Source organism: Arvicanthis niloticus, chromosome 3, assembly GCF_011762505.2.
Source record: "Arvicanthis niloticus isolate mArvNil1 chromosome 3, mArvNil1.pat.X, whole genome shotgun sequence".
Classification (NCBI taxonomy): domain Eukaryota; kingdom Metazoa; phylum Chordata; class Mammalia; order Rodentia; family Muridae; genus Arvicanthis; species Arvicanthis niloticus.
The window spans coordinates 109,040,213-109,051,932 of NC_047660.1; the positions used below are offsets into that span (position 1 = coordinate 109,040,213).

Sequence of the window (11,720 nt, forward strand, 5' to 3'; positions counted from 1 at the left end):
CCCCCTCTTTCTCGTGTGTGTGTGTGTGTGTGTGTGTGTGTGTGTGATATGTGGTGTGCACATGTATTCCCAGAAGCCAGAGGAAGTTGTTTTATCAGGCTCCATCTTAATCTTTCTTGAGACAGAGCCACTCACTAAACCTGAAACTAGGCTGGAGACCAGCAAGTCTCAGTGATCCTCCTACTTCCACACCTCCACAGAAAGTGATCACATCCAGCTTTATATGTGGGCCCTGGGGACTTGAACTCAGGTCCTCATGCTTGCCCAGCCAATGCTCTCACCCACTGAGCCACCTCACAAGCTCCTGAGGCATTCTTAAATTGGGTCTTTGTTATGACAACCAAATGTCTATCTTAGCTGATTTTTGTTTGTAAGTGATGCTACTTAAAACCTAAAACAAATACTGGTTTAGAGACTGACTGGTCGCTAGCAAGGAAAATATCGCACAGTGACAAGCTGTGGACCACTGTCACAAGTTCAGCAAAATATAGGCTCTGACTGTCAGCCTAGGCAATAGAGCTCAGGCTGATGGATGGTGAGGTAGGCATTTTCTGTGCCTCAGAAGTTCCACTGTCTGGCAACAGATCCAGGTCCCAGGGACACTCATGAAAAGCAAAAGCATCCCTCCTACACAGTTCTCCGCCATTCTTGGAGGCTGTTGCAGGTGCTTTGAAGGAGAAAAGAAAGTATGTCCAATAAATCCAGCAGGAAATCCAATAGACCATTCCTGAGTGTACACTCAGTGGGTCCCGATAGAAGAGCCTGGAATGACAAGAGAAAGGGAGAGACAGGGAGAGGCAAGCCAGAGCAGCTGGGTCAGTGTTCCCCATTTGGACTCTGACTCAGGCCCTAGGAATGCCAAGGAAGGGGGTGAGCCACACAGGAGCCAGGCTGGGTTCCCCTCTGGCACAGAGAGATGCAGAGTCAGTACTCATGGTGGGTTATTGGCTGGACTCCTGCACACCCATTCATCTCGCAAGCACAGGCCGACTCAGGTATTACTCCCTCTGCACACAGGTACGAGCCCACGCTCTCAGCCCCATCTCTTGCCTTTGTGATGACCAGCAACATGCCCACCGGTCTGATTCTCCTTTTCTATTGTTCATCTTTCACCTAAGAAGGGAATAGGTTGGTGGGACTCAAAATGGGATGTCTTGACATACCCTGGCTCCTCTCTTAGGACCACACACAACCCCCTCATCCTCCTCCATCCTCGAGTGCATCCTTCCTAACTCATCCCACCCAGGCTAGGGAAGTTTTCATGGGGAAGAAAGTGGAGGCAGCCAACTTTCCTCCTTAGAACTCTCAGTTCGAAGATGAGAGTTCCGCCTCCGCAGCGCCCCCAAGCTGCAGCGCCCGAACAGCTGCGGGTTGAGCGCTCCCTCCCAAGACCTGACAATCAGAGAGAACCCGATCCCTCGAGGGCACGCCGCCAGGGACCGGCCCAGAATAGTGCCATCCCGTCGCCGCCTGTCGCGCACTTGCTAGCGGACTAGAGCTGGCCGCATGGAGCCTGAGCTGGAGCACACACTGCCTGGGGTACCGGGGTCCCAGGGGGCCGGCTCTGGGACGGAGAAGGACAGCAAGCGCGTGGCCGTGTGTGCGCTCGTGTGTGGCCCACGTGCTTGCTGTGCACTGTACTCTGTGTGTGAACTGTTTGGTGCTGTGTATGTATGTATTTTGCGTGTACGTGACTGTGTGAGGTTCCAGGTGTGCCAGGGGTGTGCAAGTTGTGCATATCTGTATTCGTGTGGTGTTTGGGTGGGTGTATTTTTTAAAGGGGACAACCCAGGGACTTTAGAATAGAAAGCATTTTCACTTCAGACATTCTCTCCCAAAGACCCTGACCTGGAGCCACAGTGGGGGTCCAGAGAGTCAAGGTGGGTGGAGTGTTGCTCCCTGTGGGTCTAGCCTTTTCTCTTTAGCTCCCTTGTCCCCGCCTTTTTAAATCCCAGTCTTTAACCCTAGCTTGGCTTTTGTCAGAAGAAATTCTTTCCCCTCTCAGCTTTCTCTCTCTTCTTTTCTCTAGTGTGTGTCTCCCACCTCTCCTTTCCTCTTTGCTGAAGACCTGAACCCCACTGCAAACTTTACTTAACCACTTTCCAGCTGTGTGATTTGTGACAAATTGCTTAACCGCTCAGAGTTTCTGGTCCCTTGATGCTGAATAGTTATGCTATTCCTATTTACAATATGTGCCTTGGGAGGTTCCTATGAACAGAAAATGAAAAATATTTCTTTGGGGGGAGGGGCTTAGAACGCTTCCAATAGCCTCACTAATGGCATCGGGCTTGGTTTTGTTGAATCATTTCTCTACTAATCAAAGAGGTTCTTTTTCTCCTTCCAGAGATGGACTTCTTAGAACAAGGAGAAAACTCATGGTCATCCCCAGCTGTGGACACCAGCTCAGAAAGAACCTGTGCCGTTCGAGGAGTCAAGGCTGCCAGATGGACAAGACAGGAGGCTGTGGAGGAGGCAGAGCCACCGGGCTTGGGAGAAGGTGAGGCTAAGGTTGGTTATGGTGCCATGGTCAGCAGGAATTCCAGATCGAAGCTTGACTTCAGACCTCTCCATCACATGAACTTAAGCCCAGCCTCATCTTGTGGCCTCTGTCTCCCTAAACAAGAGGCAATCACTCTGCTGATGACCCAGGGCCCCAGTGCAGTCACCTTGGAAAGATGGAACAGAGTTGCTGTCAGCTAGGACTCTGAGACCCTACAATAACCCCAATGCCCAAATGCTGCCAAACACTGAAGGCACAGAGAGCATGCTTTGGAAGATGAAGTTACTGTCCTCCCTGCCTTCTTCCCCCAACAGGTGCCCAGTCCAGACCAGCTGCTGAGTCCACCAGGCAGGAGGTCACATTCCCAAAGGCCACACCCTTGGCTCAAGCTGTTCCCTTGGCTGAAGCGGAGACCTCCCCCACAGGGTGGGACCTGCTCTTGCCCGACTGTGCAGCCTCAGGAGTGGGCTCCAGCACAGGTGACCTGGAGCTGACCATAGAGTTCCCAGCCCCAGAGGCCTGGGACTGTGAGCTCGAAGGCCTGGGGGAGGACAGGCCTCGGCCTTGCCCATCTCCACAAGCCCCACTTCTCAGCCTGAGTTGGGATGATGAGCTTCAGAAGCCTGGAGCCCAGGTCTATATGCACTTCATGCAGGAACACACCTGTTATGATGCCATGGCCACCAGCTCCAAACTGGTCATCTTTGACACCACGCTGGAGGTAAGATTCTGGCTTGACCCTACTTGACATGGCTCAGCCTCCTGCCTCTGTAATACCACTCCTGAATTTATTAAGGTGTAGTGTCTGAAAGTCCCTTTCTAGGGCTCTCTCTTAGCATCATAGGAGGGAGAGAGCATGCTCTGTGGGGATCTCCTAATTGCTATCACAGCTCTGTCACCTTGAACCTGCTAAACCTGGGGTTGGCCATTTTACCTCCCTTTCATCTCTAAAATGAGGATCAGAAGCCTGCTCCTCTTGATTCAGAGGAGTCTTGGGACAACCCAGGACAAAGGAAGAATACTCTGTTATCCTCGTAAGACAGAGTTTCAGAGTTGCTCAGGACCAAGAGAAGGGTACTAGTTATGGTAAATGCTTTTCCGCTAGGCTGAACTGATTCCGTCCTCAGCACTGTTACTGCAGAGCAGACAATGTTCAAGGCATGATGCATACATGCTCAAGCCTGGTACATGTGTCATCCACAGAACTATCTGGCTCTGCTGTTTTACAAAGAAATATATTATTGTAAGAGCTTTGCTTAAATCTTGGTGTGTGTCAAAGAGTTGGATACAGTGGTACACATCTGTAATGCCAGCACCGCACCGAGGGGGCAGAGGCAAGAGGGTCTCGAGTTGCAGGCCAGCCTCTAAACCAAACAACAACAACAACAACACACACACAACACCACCAGAAACAGAAAGTAAGGGCAGGGAAGAAGAGATGGGAAGGAAGGGAAGAAAAGATGAAAACAAAGTACAGGCAGCACATATGGGTAGTGTTGCCTAGGATATAGATCACAGTAAGTCAGTCTCAAATTTAGTGAAGAGACTGATGCAGCTATGCAAACATTGTCTGAATAAGTATTACCTCTAGTAGTTAGATAAGCAAACTTACACCATGTCTGCATGTTCATGACCTCCTCGTGGAAACACTGCTGTGTCTAATAACGGGCCCTCAGTCCCTCTGGGCACAAGCAGTCATATTTGCATGGCAAGTGTGGTCTTGTCATTGGAAAGAGGCAGACTCATAGGGAGAAAAGCTGGAGAAGATCCCATGGGAGGAACCTGGTGGGGACAGCAAGAGGGGAGGGTGGACTGCTGTCAGTCTGCATCCCTCCCTTTTGTTCTTTCCTGTCCCTCAGATAAAGAAGGCTTTCTTTGCCATGGTGGCCAATGGTGTGAGGGCAGCTCCTCTGTGGGACAGCAAGAAGCAGAGCTTTGTAGGTGAGGAGAGGTGGTTGGACCTCATCTGGTGGAAGGCTGCTGGCAGGCTGGGATCCTCAGTGAGCCTTGCACTTAAGCCTAACGTCCTCCACATTTGTCACCTGTCAACCCTGCAGGCATGCTCACCATCACAGACTTCATCCTGGTACTGCACCGTTACTACAGATCCCCCCTGGTGAGTTCTGGGTCGACTGGTGGGCTGGGATAGGGGATCTTCAGGAGGCCTGATGTTCCAGGGCTCAAGTCTGACCCCAAACTCCCACCAATGCCTTTAGGTCCAGATCTACGAGATTGAAGAACATAAGATTGAGACCTGGAGGGGTAAGTTGGAGAAGACTGCAGGGGTTCAAGTTGGGTCCCAAGGCCTGAGACCAAAGGTGGGATTTCCTGGAGGGCACAAGGCAATGGGGAAGCCTCAAGTAGGAAAGGAAGTAGTCAGGAGACAGCATGAGGCCACTGGGAACTTCTGTGGACTGACTCGGGTTTTTCTACAGAGATCTACCTACAAGGCTGCTTCAAACCTCTAGTCTCCATTTCTCCCAATGACAGGTAAACATGCTCTCTGTTCACTTGAGCCTGTCCCCACCAAAGATTTTTGTTGTATTTGTTGCTTGGGGGTGTGTGTCTGTTTGTCTGTCTGTCTGTCTGTCTGTCTGTGTGCATCATGGTCCATATGCAGAGAACAGAGCATGTCTTGCAGAAGTTGGTTCTTTTCTTCCACTGACAGGGTTGCTGGGACTGAGCCCAGGCCAACAGGCTTGGCAACAAGGACTTTCATGTGCTAAGCCATTGCTCTCTGAGACTCTTGAAACATGCCCTTGTGCTATCTTTCTCAGTCCTGCATTCATTCACTTCTTCCCAGAAGCAGAGGGATGAGGGAACCTTGTTATGGGCCTCAGATGAAGGGTCCTTACTATGCTGCTTCTAGTCTCACTGCTTCTATTCCCTAAAGTCTGTTTGAAGCTGTCTATGCCCTCATCAAGAACCGGATCCACCGCCTGCCGGTCCTGGACCCTGTCTCCGGCACTGTGCTCTACATTCTCACGCACAAGCGGCTACTCAAGTTCCTGCATATATTTGTGAGCCTGGGCTGGTGGGAGCAAAGGGAGAGCCGCGGGAGATGCTCCGCATCAAGCGTCTTGATCTTGATCACTATTGTGTCCCATCCCAACAGGGTGCCCTGCTGCCCAGGCCCTCCTTCCTCTGCCGCACTATCCAAGACTTGGGCATCGGCACATTCCGAGATTTAGCTGTAGTTCTGGAATCGGCCCCTATTCTGACTGCGCTAGACATCTTTGTGGACCGCCGTGTGTCTGCGCTGCCTGTGGTCAATGAATCTGGTAGTACCCTCAGGACAAAAGGCTCTAGCTAGGGTGGGCAAGGGAGGGTCTGACTGGGAGTATGTGGGCGGAGCGCTGAACCATTAGAATCATTAGATAATCAGCTGTAGGGCCCAAGATAGAGTTTGATTAGAAGTCTTTGCACACTTTGAACTTTGATCTAATTATTTAACCTTAAGCCCAGTTTGCCCAATTGTGAAAGGGGATTTTTTTTTTTCCGTGCCAGGGGTGTTGTTTTGAGACACAGTCTCATCCTGTTGCACAGAAGATTACTATGTAGCCCGCACTGGCGTCAAATTCATAGCAGTCCTGCCTCTGCCTACTAATGCTGAACTGTGGGGATGCACTACCCAGAATGCCCCATGGGTGGAGGGAACTCGTCCTTCTGCCTTTGAGGGAGGATTGGTAACATTATTTGCAATAAGATGATGGTCAAAGGAAACAGCAGATCCTTTGTGCTCACCTAAGAATGGAGCATGGGATCCTGCACACCCAGCCTGACCCCATTGTCCTGTTTTAGAAAGGGTCAGACAGCAAGAACATTTCTTTAGTTAGACTTTGGCTACAAGGTGTCTCAAAGTTGGGGCTTGGGAAATGGTTCTGCTGGTAAAATTGTTTACTCTAAGCGTAAAGACCACAGATTGGATTCCTCAGCACTCAATTAAGTGGGGGTGGTATGTAGTCCCAGGGTTCAGGAAGTGACAGCAGAGGATCCCTGGGGACAATAAGCTGGCTAGCTAGACTAGCTGAATCTTGGAATACCAGGTTCAGTGGAAGATTACCAGGTTCAGGGAGAGATCTTGCCTGAATAAACAAAATGGGAAGCAACAGAGAAAGACATCAACCCCCAGCCTCAGCACATGCAGGAGCACATGCACATGTGACAGCACACACACATACGCACTCACACACACATACACACATGCAGGAGCACACGCACATGTGACAGCACATACACACTCTCACACACATACACACTCTCACACACACACGCACTCACACACACATACACACATGCAGGAGCACATACACATGTGACAGCACATACACATACACACATGCAGGAGCACATACACATGTGACAGCACATACACATACACACATGCAGGAGCACACATACATGTGACAGCACACACACATACACACATGCAGGAACACACACACAAACCCACACATGTGACAATACAAACATACACACACGCACACACACAAAACACATACAGACACTACACACCACATTAAAAAGAGGTATGTAGCCCACACATAACTCTTTAATTATATTCAACAGAATGAAGCTGGATATTATGAAGAATTTTTTAAGATTTATTTGTTTAATATATATATATATATATATATATATATATATATATATATATATATTGTTGCTGTCTTCAGACACACCAGAAGAGGGCATCAGATCCCATCACAGATGGTTGTGAGCCACCATGTAGTTGCTGGGAATTGAACTCAGGACCTCTGGAAGAGCAGTCAGTGCTCTTAACCACTGACCCATCTCTCAAGCCCCAAGGACTTTTAACTTATACTTAAATATGAAACATTTCAAAGGAAATACAATGCTAGAGAACAACATATTGCCATGATCAGCTCATCAGAAGTAACTAAGTAACTTACAGACACTGGATCGTATCACCCCTAGATACTTCAGTTCATACCCCTTACAGTGAGCACATTTTATACTCCCCAACACTGCTCAGCCAGTAACGGCATTTATCAGTCAAGCCTAGTGACCTGAATTCCAGCCCAGAGGAGACACTCAGGTGGAAGGAGCGAAGCAGCTCCTGAGGCTTGTCCTCCTCTGGCCTCCACACACATGCTGTGTGCACACACAATAGTAATAAATAGAGTGTAAAGGTTTTTTTTTATTACGTCTATCTGTCTGTCTATCTATCTATCTATCTATCTATCTGGGTGCCTACGTGCCACTATGCATACAAGGAGCTCAGAGGACAGCGTTTAAGAGTCTCTCCTTCCACTGTGTGAGTTCCAGGGATCAAATTCAGGCTGTCAGGATTGGCAACAAGTGCCTTTACCAACCGAGCCGGCTCACTGTCCCCTAAAGTAATTTTTAAAAGAGAGACGTTATTTTTAAAACTATGAATAATTTACTGTGACCTAATTTCCAGTTCTTAATTCTCATTTCCCATGTCTCACTCATCCCTGAAGTCTATTTAAATCGAAGACTGTTCTCTTTCCACTCATTTTCATAGCACACATCAGTTGAAAAGTCTGAATCAATTTCCCTCCTATATTCCACCTGTAAGGATAGAGAGACGGCTCAGCCGGTAAAGACACTCACAGTCAAGCCTGGAGACTTGCATTCGATTCCTGGGATCCACATAGTGCAAGGAGAGAACTGACCTGAAGATTGTCTGACTTCCACACACCACACATGTGTGTCATGGCACTTAAACACACACACACACATGCACACGCACACACACATACACGCATGTGCACTAACTAAATGTAATTTAAAATGTCTTTTTTTTTTTTTTTTTTTTTTTTTTTAATTCTAGGGTGGCAAGATAACTCAGTGGTTAATAAGAGCACTGGTGTTCTTTCAGAGGACCCAAGTTCAGTTCTCAGCAACTACATGGCAACTCTGTAACTCCAGTTCCAGGGGATCTAACACCCTCTGCTCACACAGACATACATGCAGGCAAAACACCAATGTACACAAAATATAATAAGCTTTTAAAAATCATATCTCCAGATTTGTCCATTTGCCAAGGCTGTGTCTTGTGCTTATGTCCCTGTTTCCTGTGAACCAGGAACTGAACCTAAAGGTCTAATGTCTGTACACTATGAGGCTGAAATATTTCACAGGCAATGCCATGTTCTCCCTGAAGCTCACAGGAGGTCTGAAAGTCAAGCATCTTAATGGTACTAAACCTATCTGATGCCCCATGACTGAAGCCAGCAGCCTGGGGGACTGTCAAGATGCTAATTTCAAAAGACTTTTTCATTTCCCCTAAAGAACACTCTGGTTCTGAGGTGTGTTCTTTCCTGCCTTTCTCCTCCATCCCCACTGCAGGTCAGGTCGTGGGCCTCTACTCCCGCTTTGATGTCATTGTAAGTGTCTGTGGGGACACCTACAGGGGGGTGCTGCAGGGAGGTTGAAGTATGAGGACCAGTGAGAAGTATCTGGGACTACTGTTTGCAAGTGTATCAGAGTGTGATCTCCAGGCTGCAGCCTGGATGATGAGGTTGATTCATGACACTTCTCCCTGCTCCAGCACCTGGCTGCCCAGCAAACCTACAACCACCTAGACATGAGTGTGGGAGAAGCTCTGAGGCAGAGGACACTGTGTCTGGAGGGAGTTCTCTCCTGCCAGCCTCACGAGAGCCTAGGTGAAGTCATTGACAGGATTGCACGGGAACAGGTACCTTCCACCCTGCTGGGCATGTCCTCAACACAGATGGCCTAATTCTTTTTTGCATAGCTCTTGCCATGCCTGTATACTGGGCACTAGGCCTACCTTCCCTTTCATGACCAACTTTTGGCATCTGCATTGGTAGGTGTCTGGTCCTGTTCGTAGGGCCCTCATGCCAAGATCCACAGCCAGCTGAGTGGTCAAAGCCATGGCCAGCTGTTCTCAGGAGATGCCCTTTTTCTCCTTGAGCTGTGTTAATCTTTCCCTGCTTCTTGGGCCCGGCCCTCTTAGCTGCTGTAGCCAAAGGCTCTGCCCTCCCTGATCCCTGTGGACCCACAGGTGCATAGGCTGGTGTTGGTGGATGAGACCCAGCATCTTCTGGGCGTGGTCTCCCTCTCTGACATACTTCAAGCGCTGGTACTCAGCCCTGCTGGCATTGATGCCCTCAGTGCCTGAGACATGAGTCCTCACACCCACGCCATCTTCTTCACCTGAAAACCAATGAAAGGATCTTGGAACTTGAAGGGGAATTGGCCTTCATCCTCTCTCACCCCCATCTGCTGGCTCCGCTCTGGTACAGGTAGGCTTCGCCAATGAGCTATAGGGCTAGTCCTTCAGTCTTCCTAAGCTCCTAGAGCTCATTATGGTACCTCAAAGATGGCAGTGGTGCCAGTCATAATTGCACAGGCCCATAGTAACTGTCAACATAAGGTTTTAAGACCACTGCTTAGTCCCATTTCCAGCTGAGGTCGTGATAGTCCTGCTGGAAGGGATGGGTGGAGGTGGGACATCCATTTGCCTCCTCTCCGTTCACTTCATTTACCTCCCACTTGCTGGGAATTTCTTGAGACTAAAGCAAGCTAATACACTTATGTTGAATGCATTTCCGTCATCATTATGAGCTAACACAGGAGGGAGTGTCCACCTACTGCTCATCTCCAAGTTTGTCAGATTGCAGACTGTCCTGGTACTGTGCTTGGTTATGCAGCCATGGCCAAAAGATGGGGTAGACAGTCTATTCAGTTGGCAGTAGATGGTGAGATTCCTTCTGGGAAGGCACCTCCTCTTCCCGGTTTGGTTACTGTTTCCTCTTTTTCTCACAGGCTCTCCAGCCTTCCCTAATTGTCCTTGTTACACCTGTACTCTTAGAAGCTTTCGAGCATGCCCGGTGCACCAGGACGATGAAAGAACCATGGAGTCAAGCCTGCAAGTCCCTGAACCAGAGACCCTGTAATCAGTCTTGGATCATCTGTGTACCTTGTCCCTGCTTACTCCTTTCTCTGATCCTGGGTCAGGGTTGAACTCAGTGAGTCTGTGAGACTGCAGCCTATGGATTTAGATGGGGGCCTGAAATGCTTGGTCTCTGGACCATGTGCACTCATGTTTCTAGCTCCTGGGAGCCCTGGCTGTTCTTCCCCTGTGGGAGCCACCATTGCATCACCACCATCCACCAGCCTACTCTCCTGGGACTTCCAAGATGCTTGAGGCCAACATTGAAAAGTCCTTGACTCTAGAGCTGTCTGCTGACACTGTTGCATGGGCGGGGGGGGCGGGGAAGGCTCCTTGGCTGTCATCAATGGGCATTGTTCTATCCCCTTGGTCTCTTCCCACCAGACAGAGGATCTTGTATTCATATCCTTAAGAATGACGAATCAAGAAAAAAAAAAAAAAAGAAAGAAAGAAAAGAAAGAAACAAAAGAGCAAGCCACAGTCTTGGATGCTACAGGCTTGCTCAACTGCTATAGTCATTGAGATGAACTTGTGCCAAACTCCTTATATCTCCAGAATTCAAACACTCAAAAGAAAATCTGCAACTGACAAAAGCTGCAAGTGGCTTCTTTTGTGCATAGAATGTTATTCTGCCAACATTTTTTTTTTAGTCTTTGATTTGTAACAAATGATAAGGAGAGTGTTTATTAATTACTCTCATAGTAGATGAAACTCAGTCCTACAAATGGGAGCCTGTGGGAAACATCATTGATGTAACACTGGATGTAACAGTGGATGTAATTTCTACTATGACCCCAGTTCACCATGTAGAAAGAAATTAATCTCAGTCAATTCTGGGTCTCTTCATCTGCCTTTACCCTCCCTGTGATGACACGGGCCCTCAGATCCAGTGGTTCAATGGAGAAAGAGCAGATTCATATTTTTACCATCTTTTTAAAAAAGATTTATTTATTTATTTCATGTATGCAGGTATATTGTTGCTGTCTTCAGACACACCAGATGGCTGCATCCGGTGCCCATTACTGATGGTTGTGAGCCACCGTGTGGTTGCTGGGAACTCAGGACCTCTGGAAGAGCAGTCAGTGCTATTGACTGCTGAGCCACCTCTCCAGCCCCCTTTACTGTCTTTTAAAAAATTCCTTTTCATTCACTTATTTTCTTGTGTGTGCTTGCAAGCATAAGTGTGCCACACTGGAGTGTGATTGTGGGGTTAGCATGTAGGTGTGAGTGTCTCACAGTGCAGATTAGTGAACACCCTCAGGTGTGGGCCCTCCCCCTCTACCTTGTTTGAGACAGGGTTTCTTTGTTGTGTTG

General features: G+C 48.5%; 1 protein-coding gene across 4 annotated transcripts; it reads left to right on the forward strand.

Moving 5' to 3' along the window:
* Positions 1–1,414: 1,414 nt before the first annotated feature.
* Positions 1,415–10,689, forward strand: Prkag3 (protein kinase AMP-activated non-catalytic subunit gamma 3). Of its 4 annotated transcripts, none has more exons than XM_076931658.1 (14): positions 1,415–1,644; positions 1,841–1,880; positions 2,345–2,497; positions 2,815–3,221; positions 4,360–4,441; positions 4,558–4,616; positions 4,717–4,762; positions 4,936–4,990; positions 5,394–5,520; positions 5,616–5,781; positions 8,837–8,874; positions 9,039–9,185; positions 9,516–9,756; positions 10,280–10,689. In XM_076931658.1, exons 1-13 carry the CDS (start codon positions 1,507–1,509, stop codon positions 9,630–9,632), a joined length of 1,575 nt encoding a protein of 524 aa, XP_076787773.1. In that variant the 5' UTR covers positions 1,415–1,506; the 3' UTR covers positions 9,633–9,756; positions 10,280–10,689. The 4 variants fall into 4 exon arrangements, with proteins under 4 accessions (XP_076787773.1, XP_034354003.1, XP_076787774.1 ...); XM_034498112.2 differs by having other exon boundaries at positions 1,415–1,539; XM_076931660.1 differs by having other exon boundaries at positions 1,493–1,667.
* The last annotated feature ends 1,031 nt before the right edge of the window (positions 10,690–11,720 follow it).